This window comes from Eulemur rufifrons, chromosome 7 (genome assembly GCF_041146395.1).
Source record: "Eulemur rufifrons isolate Redbay chromosome 7, OSU_ERuf_1, whole genome shotgun sequence".
NCBI classification, from domain to species: Eukaryota; Metazoa; Chordata; class Mammalia; order Primates; family Lemuridae; genus Eulemur; species Eulemur rufifrons.
The window spans coordinates 125,430,019-125,445,274 of record NC_090989.1 but is presented as its reverse complement, the minus strand read 5'-3'; the positions used below and the strand labels follow the sequence as shown (position 1 = coordinate 125,445,274).

Below are 15,256 nucleotides of genomic sequence, written 5' to 3'. Positions count from 1 at the left end.
CTTAAGACTTTGCTTCTTAAACTGGAGAGCACTGTTGTTTTTAGGGACAGGGTCCATGAAGCTGTGCATTAAATATAGCTTCTCTTCCCGAAAGAAGATTTGGAGGAATATGTATTTTTTATATTAAAACAGGCATGAATATAGTTTAGAGATAAAAGCAAAACTGGCATGTACATTAAGAAAAACCTTAAGATGCTTTAAGGGATAATTTCAAATCCCCAGAAATATTTTATGTTTTTGCCACTGTACAGGTACTCCTGTGGAAACATTGTGTTAAGCAAATCTTTTGTTTTGTTAAGATTTGTTTTATTTAATTAGGTCAACAGTTCTAAACTGTAAAATTGTGGAAATATATTGGCAAAAAAACAGTAATATGAAGCAAAAGAAACTTGCATATGCAGCCGAGGCATCTTTATTCAAATAAAGTCTAAGAAGCTATTTCTTTGTCATTTTAGATTTTTTTTTTTTTTTTTAATTCTTTGTTGTACTTTTTTGAGATAGGATCTTGCTCTGTTACCAGGCTGGAGTGCAATAGCGCAATCGTAGCTCACTGCAACCTCGAACTCAGAACAAGCAAAGCAATCATCCCTACCTCAGCCTCCTGAGAAGCTAGGACTACAGGCATGGACCACCATGCCATGCCTGGTTAACTTTTTTATTTTTCGTAGAGCCAGAGTCTCACTATGTTGCCCAAGGTAGTCCTGGGCTCAAGCGATCCTCCCGCCTTGGGCTTCCAAGTGCTGGGATTATAGATGTGAGCCACTGCACTGGGCCTTTGCTGTACCTTACACCAGTATTTTGAGACCAAAATTTTTTTTTAGGCTTTTCTCCTACCAAGGAAATGCCCTATATTTTATTAATGGGACTTGCAGACTGGACTAGTGGAAGTAATAAGTTGATAGTTCATAATGGGTTTTTTCCCCCATTTAAACTGTATTAAAATTAACCTTATCTTAAAACTTACATTCCACCTTTCCTTATCATCACAGGACAATGAAAAGAGAACCCCATTGCACGCTGCTGCCTATCTTGGAGATGCAGAAATCATTGAACTGCTTATTTTATCTGGTATGGTAACTTCTGTGTAATAAGGACACATATATTTTTGTCATAATTAATGTTTCTCGATCATAATTGACTTGCATGATGTGGTTTTTCATATTTGTCTCATAAGCTGCCAATCACATATTCTGTTCTGGGTGCTTAGGGTACTTTAAAGAACAAAACAAAAATTGCTGCCCTCTTGGAGCTTTATACTCTGATAAGGAGAAACAGACAATCTAATACGAGTAAATTTTATAGTAAAATGGTAAATGATAAATGCTTTGGAAAAATGAAAGGATAGATCAGGATAAGGGAATGGGATAAACAATTATGTAGGGTATTATATTTAGTAGTTATAGTAGGTCTCATTGAACACAGAGTTTCTGATTCTCGAAAGAGGAGGTGATGGTGGTTTCAGACTAAGTGCAACAGTGGAGGTAGTAAGAAATAGTCTGATAATAGATATATTTTGAAGGCAATGTCGGCAAGATTTCTGCATTTTAAATAGCTGTTATCTAACCTTATTTGAGGGCCTATAAAAATGCTTTTTAGGAAATTGTACTTTATTTTTTAATTTTTTCTAAACCGTTTATAAGTCTTTACAAATGAAGTAATGTTAGAACTATCTCTTATAGAATAGCTCCTGTTGTGGTAGATTGCCTACAGTCCTAAAACAGGTAGTCCAGTAGAGCTTAGAAATATTTTTGTTGTAGCCAGATTATTGTGATGACATTTATTGGGAAAGGATATATGTAGTTGAATTGAGCTTGTGTTGCCAGATTGCATGGATACGTGCACAACAAAATTGGAGAAGTAGTATCATTCTTTTGATATTTTGTGGGAAGGAGGGCTCAGAAGGAGAAATTTCATATGAAGATCTCGCTAAATAGTAGTCCAAGTAGAATTTTGCCATTGCAAATTCATAAAATTTTTAAAATGTTTTTTTGTTTTTTTAAAAAAGTCCAGTTTCTATTATATAATGGAAATGTCATGATCATATAAAATTAAATATGGTTAAACATGGACCCAGCTAATATCCTATTAGTTTATTTATCAATAATTTCACCTCGGCCGGGCACGGTGGCTCACGCTTGTAATCCTGGCACTCTGGGAGTCCGAGGCGGGAGGATTGCCCAAGGTCAGGAGTTTGAGACCAGCCTGAGCAAGAGTGAGACCCCGTCTCTACTAAAAAATAGAAAGAAATTAGTCAGACAACTAAAACTATAGAGAAAAAATTAGCCGGGCATGGTGACGCATGCCTATAGTCCCAGCTACTCAGGAGGCTGAGGCAGAAGGATTACTTGAGCCCAGGAGTTTGAGGTTGCAGTGAGCTAGGCTGACACCATGGCACTCTAGCCCGGGCAGCAGAGTGAGACTCTGTCTCAAAAAAAAAAAAAAAAAAAATTTCACCTCTAATGTACTTCCTTAAAGATGTCTGCTCCTCTGTAGATGCTAGCTCCTCACTACTTTTCAGCTGAAATTTACTAGAGATAAGAAAAATCTTATTTCCTTTAAATTAAGGCATCTTATCTTTAATAATATGAATTGATGGGACAGAGGCTTATATATGAAATTTTTTTCCCGAACATTCTCCAAGAAATAGCTACTGTTTATATGTTAAGAAGTAGCTATGCTAGAAACAGTACAGTTCCAGTTAATGTCTAGGACTTTGGATAAGAACTCCACTGCTGTGTTTTTTTATTTTAACACAGAATTCTGTTTTTTTATTTTCATTTTGTCATAAACATATGATCCAACATGGAGGGGTTTTTTTTTCCATTTTTAATTTTTATACCCAAGAGAAACTTTTGAAGCACTCAAAGTTGACTTACTCCCTTCCTTTTCAAAGTGAATGTTTGCAACAAGATTTTTTAGTTAGTTGTAGAAGGTTGACATCCTGATTTTTGTAAGTATGATAGTCAGATGAGCCTCACTGATGAGTGTGATAGTATTGAGATGTCAGCTTTGAAATAAGCATTTGAGAGAATGCTTAGTTTCTGTTGAATAATTCAAGTAAAAATCATGTATACAAATAATCATGGTACATGTATGAAAAGCTGTTTCAACTTGCCTTTGAAAAATACTTATTATATTGCATCAATTTCAAGAGGTTTATATAGCTATTTTTCAAAGGAAAAATAAAGTTCTAAATGAATTTAGTTATTCACAGTTCTCAGAATAAAAAACTAAATTTTTACATTAGCCTCAAGGCTGTTGTACATTATCTCCTCACCCCAAATTTCTATTTCAATTTCTCCTTTTTACTTCTCTTCTCTAACCCCACTGGCCTTCTTCTGTCTCTAGGTTTTTGAACTGTTTCTGTAGTCTCAAACCTTCTTTTCTCAGACAGCCACATGACTTATTCCCTCACCTTTTCCATGTCCTGGCTCAGATGTCACCTCATCTGTGAGACTTTCCCTGATAAGTACTATGGCCACCCAGTCCCCTTCTCCTCTGTTATCTTTTTTCTTAGCGTTTGTTGTTATCTGACATCCTTTTTAAATTATACTTACTTGTTTACTGTCATTCTCTCCCCACTAGAATGTAAACTCCAAGTAGGCAGGCAGGCAGTGTACTTGGCCTCCCTAGAATATTTATTTACAGTGCTTAGAACAGTGCTGAATAGATAATAGGGTCTGAGTGAATACTTGCTGAACAGATGTATAATTACAGCAATTTAAGTTTAGGGTCTGTCTCCTTTTCAGAATTTTTTTAAGACAAGAGTCTTGCTTTGTCACCCTGGGTAGAGTGCAGTGGCATCATCATAGCTTATTGCAATCTCAAACTCCTGGGCTCAAGCAATCCTTCTGCCTCAGCCTCCCAAATAGCTGGGACTACAGGTACACCACCACACTAAGCTAATTTTTTCTGTTTTTGGTAGAGATGGAGTCTCGGTCTTGTTCAGGCTAGTCTCAAACTTCTGACCTCAAGCAATCTTCCTGCCTTGGCCTTCCAGAGTGCTAGGATTACAGGTGTGAGCCACTGCGCCTGGCCTCTTTTCAAAAAATTGTTCAGGACATTGGGGGCGGAGAAAAAAAAATTGTTCATATTTTGGTCTCAGTTTCTCAAATTTTTAATGGAAGTGAGAATGGGAGAGGTGGGATGGGGTATGAGTTTAGGGCTGAAGGGGATCAGGTAAATAAAAACGGAAAGAAGGCAAATGATCTGTTTTATAGATGGAAGTCAAGCTCGTCCTTATACTTTGTTTTCTCTTTAGACTTACCAGTTAGGCTCTAATTTAAGAAAAATAAATAAGAACTTAATTTGGGTTTGGAGTAAAATCCAAGACTAGATGTATATTAAACTACAGCCTCAGTTTTCTACTTACAAATGAAAGAATAAAGAAATAAACCAGACTTTATGTTGCCATGAGAGGCACTACAAATTGTTGTAAAGAGCACAGGCTCTTTGGGCAGACAGATTTGGATGCACATCGTGGCCCTGCCTCTTACTATCTCTGTCGTCTTTTGGACCTTCTTCAATCTCTGAGCCTCAGCTTCCTCATCTGAAAAATGAGAATAATATAAATTTTATAGGCTTGAAGAAGCAAATGAGATGATGTAATTCAGATACCTAGAAAAGCAGCTGGCATATAATACTCAAAATTGTGGCTATTTTTTAAGCAACCTTTGTTCTTTTTCCTCAACTTTTTTGGTCCTGCTGGATAAATAATTTCCTTAATGTCAGAGATTATCATTTTTCTATTTTAGATAGGCTTCCTTAAAAATTTTTCTCTACAAATTTTTAAATCTAATTACATTCTGAAATGATAAAAAGGAGAGAATGACTTACCTATTTGGGAAAGGGAATGAAGAAGAGTTTATTTCTACAACCTAGATAGACAAAGATTAAAAGAAAATAGACTGAATACTCTTTGTAGATAAGTGTATTCTGATTTCAAAAATTCTAGAATCAAGAAACAGTCTTTTGAAAGCTTTATACAATATATTAATAAGTACCTTACTGAACAGGGCCAAGAAACTGAGCAAATAGTAAGTGCTCACATAATTTATGGATAACAGAGCCCTAACAAGTAAGAAGGATAGGTAGTAATGAGAATGTGTACCTAACTTTTAAAGTTGACACTGTAGAGAATAACTGCCATTGCCTTCTATAAAAATACTCTTTATAGGACAGGCACAGTGGCTCACGCCTATTATAATCCTAGCATTCTGGGAGGCCAAGGTGGGAGGATCCCTTGAGGTCAGGAGTTCGAGACCAGCCTGAGCAAGACCCCATCTCTACAAAAAGTAACAAAATTAGACGTGGTGGCATGCTCCTGTAGTCCCAGCTACTCAGGAGGCTGAGGCAGGAGGATCACTTGAACCCTGAAATTTGAGGTTGCAATGAGCTATGATGGCACCACTGCACTCTAGCCAAAGGGACTTGAGCCCAGGAGTTTGCGGTTCCTGTGAGCTAGGCTGACGCCATGGCACTCTAGCCCGGGCAACAGAGTGAGACTCTGTGTCAAAAAAAAGAAAAGAATTCTGAGTTATATGTTGGAAATAGATTTCCAGAATAGCAAGATAGTGGAAAGACTAATCATATCCAAATTTTAGTTCAGAATAAATATCAGAAGAGTAGTCCTCAGACAATATAAGTATATAGGCTCATAAGGCTCTATAACATTGCTTCAGGGGCTCTACTTAAATTTGGTTTAAATGCTGTGGTTGCTGAGGCCCAAGTTAGACTCACTGAATATCCATACCCCTGATTTTAAATTCTGGGCTCATCAAAACATCCTTATAATGAATTTATAAGGAATTGAGTTATAAATTAGAATAGAAACTAAGTGTTTGACCTGATCAATTCTCTAGGTAAAGAAGGGAACAAAATACATGGAGAGAAAAATAGGCAACAAGATTAGGCTAATTTATTTATACTTAGTAATGAAAACCTAGTATAGGAAAGTTTAGGATAGATTGCTCTTAATATGTCATGTTAAGCATTATAATAGTACAACATATTATAATAGTAATTAGGTTAACCTTAACTGATACAATCTTAAGTAAACAATATGAAATAACTCCCATTCAGCCCTTGCATTATATAAAAGTCATGATATGCTTCAATAAGAACATGCAGGCCATGTGGAGTAGCTCACACCCGTAATCCTAGCACTTTGGGAGGCCAAGGTGGGAAGATTACTTGAGGTTAGGAATTTGAGAACAGCCTGACCTGAGCAATAGCAAGACCCCATCTTTTCAAAAACAGAAAAATTAGCTAAGCATGATGGCACACGCCTGTAATCCCAGCTACATGGGAGACTTGAGTCAGGAGGATCGCTTGAACTCAGGAGTTTGAGGTTGTAGTAAGCTATGATGATGCTACTGCACTCTAGCCCAGGCAACAGAGCAAGACTCTGTCTAATAAACAAATAAATAAAAATGCAATAAAGTCAATTACTATAATTTTATATTTTAAAAACTACTTTGGCCGGGTGCAGTGGCTCACGCCTGTAATCCTAGCACTCTGGGAGGCTGAGGCAGGTGGATCATTTGAGCTCAGGCGTTCGAGACCAGCCTGGGCAAGAGTGAGACCCCCGTCTCTACTAAAAAAAAAAAAAAAAATAGAAAGAAATTAGCTGGACAACTAAAAATATATAGAAAAAATTAGCCGGGCATGGTAGTGCATGCCTGTCGTCCCACCTACTCAGGAGGCTGAGGCAGGAGGATTTCTTGAGCCCAGGAGTTTGAGGTTGCTGTGAGCTAGGCTGACACCATGGCACTCTAGCCCGGGCAACAAAGTGAGACTCTGTCTCAAAAAAAAAAAAAAAAAAATTTTGATATCCATGGAAAGATTTTTATGTTCTCCAAATATATTTCTCTAAAATGAAAAATGAAGACTATAAAAAGGTTGAGATCATTCTATGGGGTCATTTCCTCCCAAGTTCATATTTCAAGATTTGATTGTGTCTGACTTCCTACAATGAAAAGTTAGGAAACAAGGACATTTATATGTTCTCCAGTCTGTTTCACTCTTTTGTGTATTTATTGTCAAGAATTAGGACTTTACATTCTATTCTATAATCATAATTCTCACATTTTTCCCACAAATGTGTGCACACAGTCCTTATCTATAGCCTCTCTGTTGCCAAGTTTTTGTTGTTGTTTTTTTAATCTCTTGGTTGAATGGAAATCATCAAGTAGTTTTGTTTTTACATTTTCAGTAAGAACTTATGGAGGTCGTCATATTCCCTGGTATCTTACTTATTTAAAACTATTGCTTTTTTATTTAACTGAAGGTTAGATTGGCTAGTTTTAAAATTCTTTTGTCATGTCCCTTCTCTCAATTTTATAGCTGTTACTCCAGTTTTCTAGCATTAAGTGAAAATGTTGGATCAAGCTGTTCTCAGCTTACCATGTCCATCTCTCCATGCTACCCCCCTCTGTGACAATGACTTGCCTCTTGTGCTTGGATGCCTGTAGTAATCAATTCTTTATCCCTAAAATTCAATACTAACTTCCCTAGGCTAAATCTATTGATTATTTTTACTGAGACAGAATGTGAATATGCACTTTGTTTTGAAATTCAGATTTTTATTTCATTTATTATATCTTCTATTAAATATTTGAATATTTTATGTTCATGTGTATTTCTACCAATAATGTCTAAGTTGGATCTCCTTCATTTGTCTTTATCAGCTTTCCTCTAATTGTAATTTTGTCTTTTCCATTTAGTTTTAGGTTATTTCCTCATACCTATTTTTCATTCATTTAATAATTTGGTGAGTTTGTGTGTCAGACACTGTTCTAGGTGCTGAGGGGTACAACAGTGAATAAAATAGATGAAATTTCTGCCTTTGTGGAGCCTATGTTTTAATTGGGGAGATAGTAACAAGTAAATATATTAATATATAGTTTGTCTTACAGTGATAATTGCTATGGAAAAATTAAAGGAATAGTATGTGGGATGGGAGGCAGTTGCTGTTTTATATTGTGTTATCAGGAAAGACTCAGTGGTAATAAGACATTGGAGCTGATAACTGAAGGAAGTAAGGGAGCCAGCTTTCTATACTAGGCAGACATTTGGAGGAAATTGAAAGAAGAGCAGAAATGCCATGAGGTGGTAGCATGTTTGGAGGCAAATGAAAACTTGTTAACTCTCTGCTAGCTCTCATTTTCTCTTTGCATTGCCTTATCTCTTCTTTTTTTATAACTTTTCTTTGTGGTCTCTTCCAAACTTAATTTCTCTAAAGTTGAATATTTACAGTAACTCATGAGTTCATCTTCTTGTTTCCTGGGATATTTTTTTTCAACTGTATTTCTGTTTACCCTGCTTCATATATTTTTGTCCTGGTCCTGTGATGCTTTCAGATTCTTATATATCTTTGAGAAATATGCTTCTCTCCAGAACATTTGCTAAAGAGTAGGAAAGGAGCAAAAGGGGAGCATCAATAATGTTTGTTCAAATAGCTGTCAAAACAAATATTTTTCTCTTATCCCTAGCAGTGTAGCTTTCTTTAGTTATTGATGTACTACAGGTAGTTAGGATGGCTCAGTAGCTCCTTAGGTCGGTAAGTTCTTAGGTAGTGATCTGCTGGTGGTTAGCTGTTACCCTCCCTCATCTGGCTGAAAAATATTGAAGGTGCTTGCTTGATTCCTACTTTAGCACTGCTCCACCTTGTTCATCTGTAGTGTGAGGTTAAAATTCTATAGGAGGCTTTCCCTGTGGATTACCCAGGCAGCTGTAGATCATTTAAAAGATTGTTAAGGACTTTAGGACACAGAGAGAAAAGAACAGATGGTCATGCACACAAACATGCCCTTTTAGGTTACTTAGTACCTTCCTAGGATCTGAACAGGCCTCAGTGTCCTTCCTCATTTGGGTACATATTTCGTTATAACTCATAGAAATTTTTCATAGTTTGGCTTGTGGTCGTAACTGTTGCCCTGTTGTATTGAAGGTGGTGTCTCTTCTCATTCTCTATTACACTTTGATGACTTGTTTTAGAATAAAACTACTCTCTTGCAATCCAGAATTAAATTCAGTGGAAATCAAATATTTGTACATGATACAACTCCAAGATTTGTGGATAAGGGGTATCGTTTTTTACATGGTAGATGTAATCAGACAAGTGAATACTTTACTTCTATAGAATCTTTAGTAACACTAAAGTCCACTGGAATTAATTTTATAGTTATTATGGAATGAAGTGACATAATAATAGCAAACAATGAGTACTTATTACATCTTCAAATACTGTTAAATTTAGCCTTTTCATTTATCTCATTTTATCCTTTTAAGTCTATGAAAGTATTATTATAGGTAAGGAAACTAAGCCATTTTAAAATGCTTTTACTAGCAGTACAACCTTTAGCTTAAACTCAAACTTTAAAAGTTGGTGTAATGTTGTAGCTAAAAGTTGTACTGCTAGTAAAAGCTAGAGCCAGAATTCAGACTGAGGTAGTCTCACTACAGAATGTATATATTCTTAACTCTGCCATAATCCAAATCTCCCTTCATCCCCACTTCCCACTTTACTGCTTCCTCCACTGCCTACTTAGCATTTAGTAAAATTTGCATATGTAATCGCTTTTATTGAATAACTTCTGTTTTAAAGACTCAGTTTTCTGGCCACCTAAGTATAGATACTAATACTTTGTTTGAGAGCTTATTCATTTATGCTTGCATTCAAAACCATATGTGTTTAGTCAATATCTCAGACTTCCTCCAGCACATATTGTTGTTAAATGACTGCATCGTGGAAGGCATTAGTCAAAAGTTCATTTGATTGGCCTTTTATAGAAAATATCTTTAATAAAGAAATGAGAATCTGATATTTCTGGTGTTAAGAATTAAACCTAAAGTATATGTGTCCCTTGAAAGACAGCAATGCTGATGCATTAGTTTGCTGGGGCTGCCATAACAAAGTACTACAAACTGGGTGGCTTAAACAACAGAAGTTTATTTTCTTGCAGTTCTGGAGGTTAGAAGTCTGAGATCAAGGTGTTAGCAGGATTGCTTTCTTTTGAAGGCCATGAGGAAAGAATCTATTCTAGGCCTCTCCCATTGGCTTGTATTTATTTATCTATTTTGAGACAAAGTCTCACTCTGTTGCCCAGGCTAGAGTGCCGTGGCGTCAGCCCAGCTCACAGCAACCTCAAACTCCTGGGCTCAAGCAATCCTCCTGCCTCAGCCTCCTGAGTAGGTGGGACTACAGGCATGTGCCACCATGCCCGGCTAATTTTTTCTATATATATTTTTAGTTGTCCATATAATTTCTTTCTATTTTTTTAGTAGAGACAGGGTCTCGCTCTTGCTCAGGCTGGTCTTGAACTCCTGAGCTCAAACAATCCACCTGCCTCGGCCTCCCAGAGTGCTAGGATTACAGGCGTGAGCCACCGCGCCCGGCCCCATTGGCTTGTAAATGGCTGTCTTTTCCCTCTGTTTTCCCTCTGTCCATGTCTGTGTCTCAATTTCTTCTTATAAGGATACCGGTCATATTGGATGAGTGCCCACCCTAATGACATTACTTTAACTTAATTACCTCTGTAAAGACTGTATCTCTAAATAAAGTCACATTCTGAGGTGCTGAGGGTTAGGACTTCAACATATAAATTTTGGGAGAGACACAATTCAGCCCACAATAGCTGGTGTCCATAATATTAGATGATACAGTGCAGCCACCATTTTTTTCAGCATTATAGGTGGAAAAGTGGAAATGTAATTGTTTTTTGCTCATTCCACTCCTGGCCTGAAACTAGAATCTGAAGCTTTTGCCACTACTCTGTTAGACAGCCAAAGGAAGGCATTATTTCTAGTTTGGAAAGAAGGATGCAAGTACTTGGCACCTGGCCTAGCTCACTGGGTATGGACTCTTTCCTGTGTAATTTAGGAGCAGAGAAGAAAACAATTCTCTATAAATAGAAGTTTTGGAGAATGATTAGGGAGACTATGTATAATTATTATAAACACATATGAAAATAGAAAGGTTTTCTTCATCCATTCATACTGTTGTAACAGAATATCATAGACCGGGTAGCTTATAAACAACAGAAATTTATTTCTCTCAGTTCTGGAGGCTAGGAAGTCCAAGATTATGGTGCCAGAAGATTTCACATCTGGTGAGGGCTCTTGTTCATAGCCAGCAGTCTTTTCATTATTACCTTATATGGCAGAAAGGGCGAGGGAGCTCTCCTGGGCCTCTCTTGTAAGGGCACTAATCATGACCTAATCACCTTCCAAAGGCCCCACCTCCTAATACCATCACATTGGTGTTAGGATTTCAACATAAAAATTTTGGGAGAATGCAGACATTATTAGACCATTCAATAAGGTATTTAACAAGTATGTATAATAATTATTCTGAGTATTTCAAAACAGCATGGAATATTATAACTGAAAATGGATCATAAGGATCATTTAGCACAATCCCTTATTTTACAGGTACAGTTCACCCTTGAACGATGCAGAAGTTAGGGACACTGACCCCCACACACAATTGAAAATCTGGGTGTAACTTTTGACTTCCCAAAAACTTAACTACTAATAGCCTACTGTTGACCAGAAGCCCAACATAAACAATTAACACATACTTTGCATGTTATATGCATTATATACTGTATTCTTGCAATAAAGTAAGCTAGAAAAAAGAAAATGTTACTAAGAAAATCATAAAGAAAACATTTACTATTTATTAAGTGGAAGTGGATCATCATAAAAGTCTTCATCCTGGTCATCTTCACATTGAGTAAGAAGAAAAGGGATTGTTGTTAGTCTTGCTCTCTCTGGTGGCAGATGTGGAAGAAAATCCACATGTAACTGGACCCACGCAGTTCAAACCCATGTTTTCAAGAGTCAACTGTAATTGAGGTTCAGAAGTCAACTGGCAGAATTTTGTGACTGATTAGAGAGAAGGCAGGTGACCGGTTATCTTGCAAAATGAAATCTAGAGTCACATGGGATACTCCTGATAAGAATTGCTGACTGTAGAACTCACTTTGCAGAAACAGTACCTGGTGTTGTTTAAGCCTAGGGCGCACCCTCGTTCCATACATATTCATAGTCTCTCTTTCTTTCTCTCTCTCTCCCTCCCCCCTCCCTCCCTGTCCCCTAGACACACACACACACACACACACACACACACACACAGCATAGGAGGCAGGGATTGTGATTAACAAAATGAAGATCCAGTCTCCAGGGAACAGTTCCAGGTCACACAGCCTACTGGTTACAGAGCCATTATTAGATCACAAGTCTCCCATGCACCTGGGTTCCTGCCCCTAAACCCTGTCTCTTCACAAAGCCAGACCTCTCTTTGGCTACATTGCTGTCTAGAGCCCAAAACAGACTAATGTAAGTGAATCAGGTTGTTTTTTGATTACTTTATGGTTTATTTCCAGTAGCTAGACATTTATTTTTTGAAATCTCACTGTAAGTAACCTTTTCTTTTAGAAAACTATTCAGAGTGCGCTTTTATTTATTTATTTATTTATTTTTTGAGACAGAGTCTCACTCTGTTGCCCAGGCTAGCGTGAGTGCCGTGGCGTTAGCCTAGCTCACAGCAACCTCAAACTCCTGGGCTCAAGCAATCCTCCTGCCTCAGCCTCCCGAGTAGCTGGGACTACAGGCATGAGCCACCATGCCTGGCTAATTTTTTTCTATATATATATATTTAGCTGTCTATATAATTTCTTTCTATTTTTAGTAGAGATGGGGTCTCGCTCTTGCTCAGACTGGTCTCGAACTCCTGAGTTCAAACGATCCACCCACCTCGGCCTCCCAGAGTGCTAGGATTACAGGCGTGAGCCACCGCGCCCGGCCCAGAGTGCACTTTTATATAGATGAATTGGTAAATGAAAAGGTTGGGTCAGAGGAAGCTGGTTAGCTGAATTTTTCTGTATAATCTAACTGGGATGTCAGTTAGATACAACCTATTGATCCTGCAGTTGATTTTTGCTTGTCTGTGGTGTTGTTGCACATAATATCATAAATCAAATCACATCTCTATCCTGGAAAGGTGAATCCAAATTCAGATATTATGTTGTGAGTGTAGGCTCTGGCTTCTTACTTAAGGGAAAATTCAGTTGATGATACATAAATTTGTGGGGGGAAAGGAAGACTTGTAAGGAAAATATTGATTATACAGTTGGATATAACCATTTTGGATTTAATGAGATGTGGTCCTGGCACATAAGAGGTTTTCTGTAAAGATTGGTTTATAGTAGCCATCAATGAAATCTTCCTTAAATTGCTACCTGTATTGTCTCCAGTTTCTTAACAGTGCTTTCTCCTGCCACAGGGTCTACCAGTAACCTAACTTTGACAGTTGACATAGAGCTGTTATTTCATATTATTAATAATTATTTTCTGTTTTAACAAGTAGTAAAGAAATTAATCTTTTCATGGTGACTTAAGGTCATCCTTAAAAGCCACAAATATTATCTTCTGCCATATATAGAGCATGGGATGATCACCCCAGAGGTTGTTACATTTGGTTTTATTTCTCTCTATGAAGACTGTTTTGTGTTTTAAGTAGATACTATTTCTTCCCTCTTCTCCCCTACCCCTATCTCCAATCTTCATTGTTAGCCTTTGTGGATGGTTTTTTTAATACTCCAACCAGCTATTGGACTAATTAACTGTACTCTGGAAATGTCTTTTTCCATTACTGGAATGACTTTGTAGTTTAATGTGTATATGAATATGTAGCTAACTTTCTGTGTAGAACTGAAGTCTGTTTACCTTCAGAGAGTTCATTGAGATGGGCTCTGTGAGTCTGAACAATCTGAAGTTTGTTGTTCTTAAACTATTTTCATTTTACAGGAACACAGCCAATTACTACCCTTGTAGTGTGCATTGCTGTGTCTATTAATAAGTGAATCACATGCTAATTAATCAATGTGGGCAGGGTTTGTTTCATTGGTGCCGTCAGAGAGGTAACCTGATGATTTCTCATATTGTTGACTTTTATTTTCCAAAGAATTAAGATATTTGGTTAGGCTGTTAGGAAAACATATGCTTTAATAAAGGATTAGATGACTGTCTTCTGAGACAGATTATGATCCATTGTGCTAATCTTTAGACTCAAAAGAAGCTGAACTTTTTTTATCAAATTGTCTATTAGTAGCAAGTAACAGAATGATGTATTTTCACTTAGCCATTAGTGGATTGTTTGTTGTAGTCACGTATGTGGGGTTTTTGTTGTTGTTTCTTGTTTTTTGTTGTTGTTTTTGAGACAAGGTCTCGCTGTGTTGCCCAGGCTACAGTGCAGTGGTATCACAGCTCACTGCAACCTCAAACTCCTGGGGCTCAAGCGATCCTCCTGCCTCAGCCTCCAGAGTAGCTGGGACTACAGGTGTGAGCCACAACACCTGGCCACTTATGTGTTTTGATAAATTAACTTTGTGTTATTACAAGTAAATAGAAAGAAAGACAAATTAATTGTCGTAACTTAAAATGACAGAATGAAGCCATCAGGGTTTTTTACCTGGGTCTCCCAAATACACCATTGAATCATCATACAGTTGTACATCTGAAAACCCATATCCAAAGAAAGAATAAAACTGTCTTTACCCTATTCCTAGTTACTATTTTTTTTTGTTTGTTTGTTTGCACTTGAAACCAAATTCTTGGAATGTTTTCTATGACCACTTCTTTTATTGCCTCTTAAATATATTTTATTTTTTTTGAATAGGCAATGTTTCAGTTTTGTTTAAAAATTACTATCTATAGTAAATATATGTACATATGTATAAATTTAAAGGTATGCAGCATTCAGTGAAGTTGCCCTTCTATCCATTCCCCCACAGTGTATCCAATTTTCAGTATGCCCCACCACCAACACAAACATTAGGCACCCACTCTTATTAATGCCTGAGCATTCTTATTTTTTAAAGGACAAGGTCTCACTCTGTCACTCAGATTGGAGTGCAGTTATGCAATCATAGCTCACTGTAACCTCAAAATCCTGTGCTCAAGCGATCCTCCCACCTCAACCTCCCAAGTAGCTAGGATTATAGGTGTATGCCACAGTGCCTGACCTCCTCTAGGGTTTCTTTATGCATACAAAGCAAATACAGTAGTTTCCCCTTACCCAAGGCAGATATGTTCCAAGACCCCCAAGTGGATGCCTGCAACCTCGGTTAGTACCAAACCCTATATACCATGCATGAATTTCTTTTTCTTTCTTCACAATTTCGCAGATTTCTTCTCACCGTAGACCTTAGCAACCTCAGCACACACTTTCTTCCCTTACTAAGCCGAGAAC

The 15,256-nt window shown here is 37.3% G+C and overlaps 1 protein-coding gene across 3 annotated transcripts in view; it reads left to right on the top strand.

Annotated features, from left to right (window-relative positions):
• ANKRD28 (ankyrin repeat domain 28) overlaps positions 1 to 15,256 on the top strand; it is a 112,230-nt gene that overhangs the window by 32,482 nt on the left and 64,492 nt on the right. For 2 of the 3 annotated variants that reach the window (XM_069473267.1, XM_069473266.1), the window contains exon 3: positions 990 to 1,068. In XM_069473267.1, coding sequence (XP_069329368.1) covers positions 990 to 1,068 — 79 coding nt within the window. Of the gene's footprint in view, positions 1 to 983; positions 1,069 to 15,256 lie in introns of those variants that run through there. The other variant, XM_069473268.1, reaches the window with a different exon arrangement.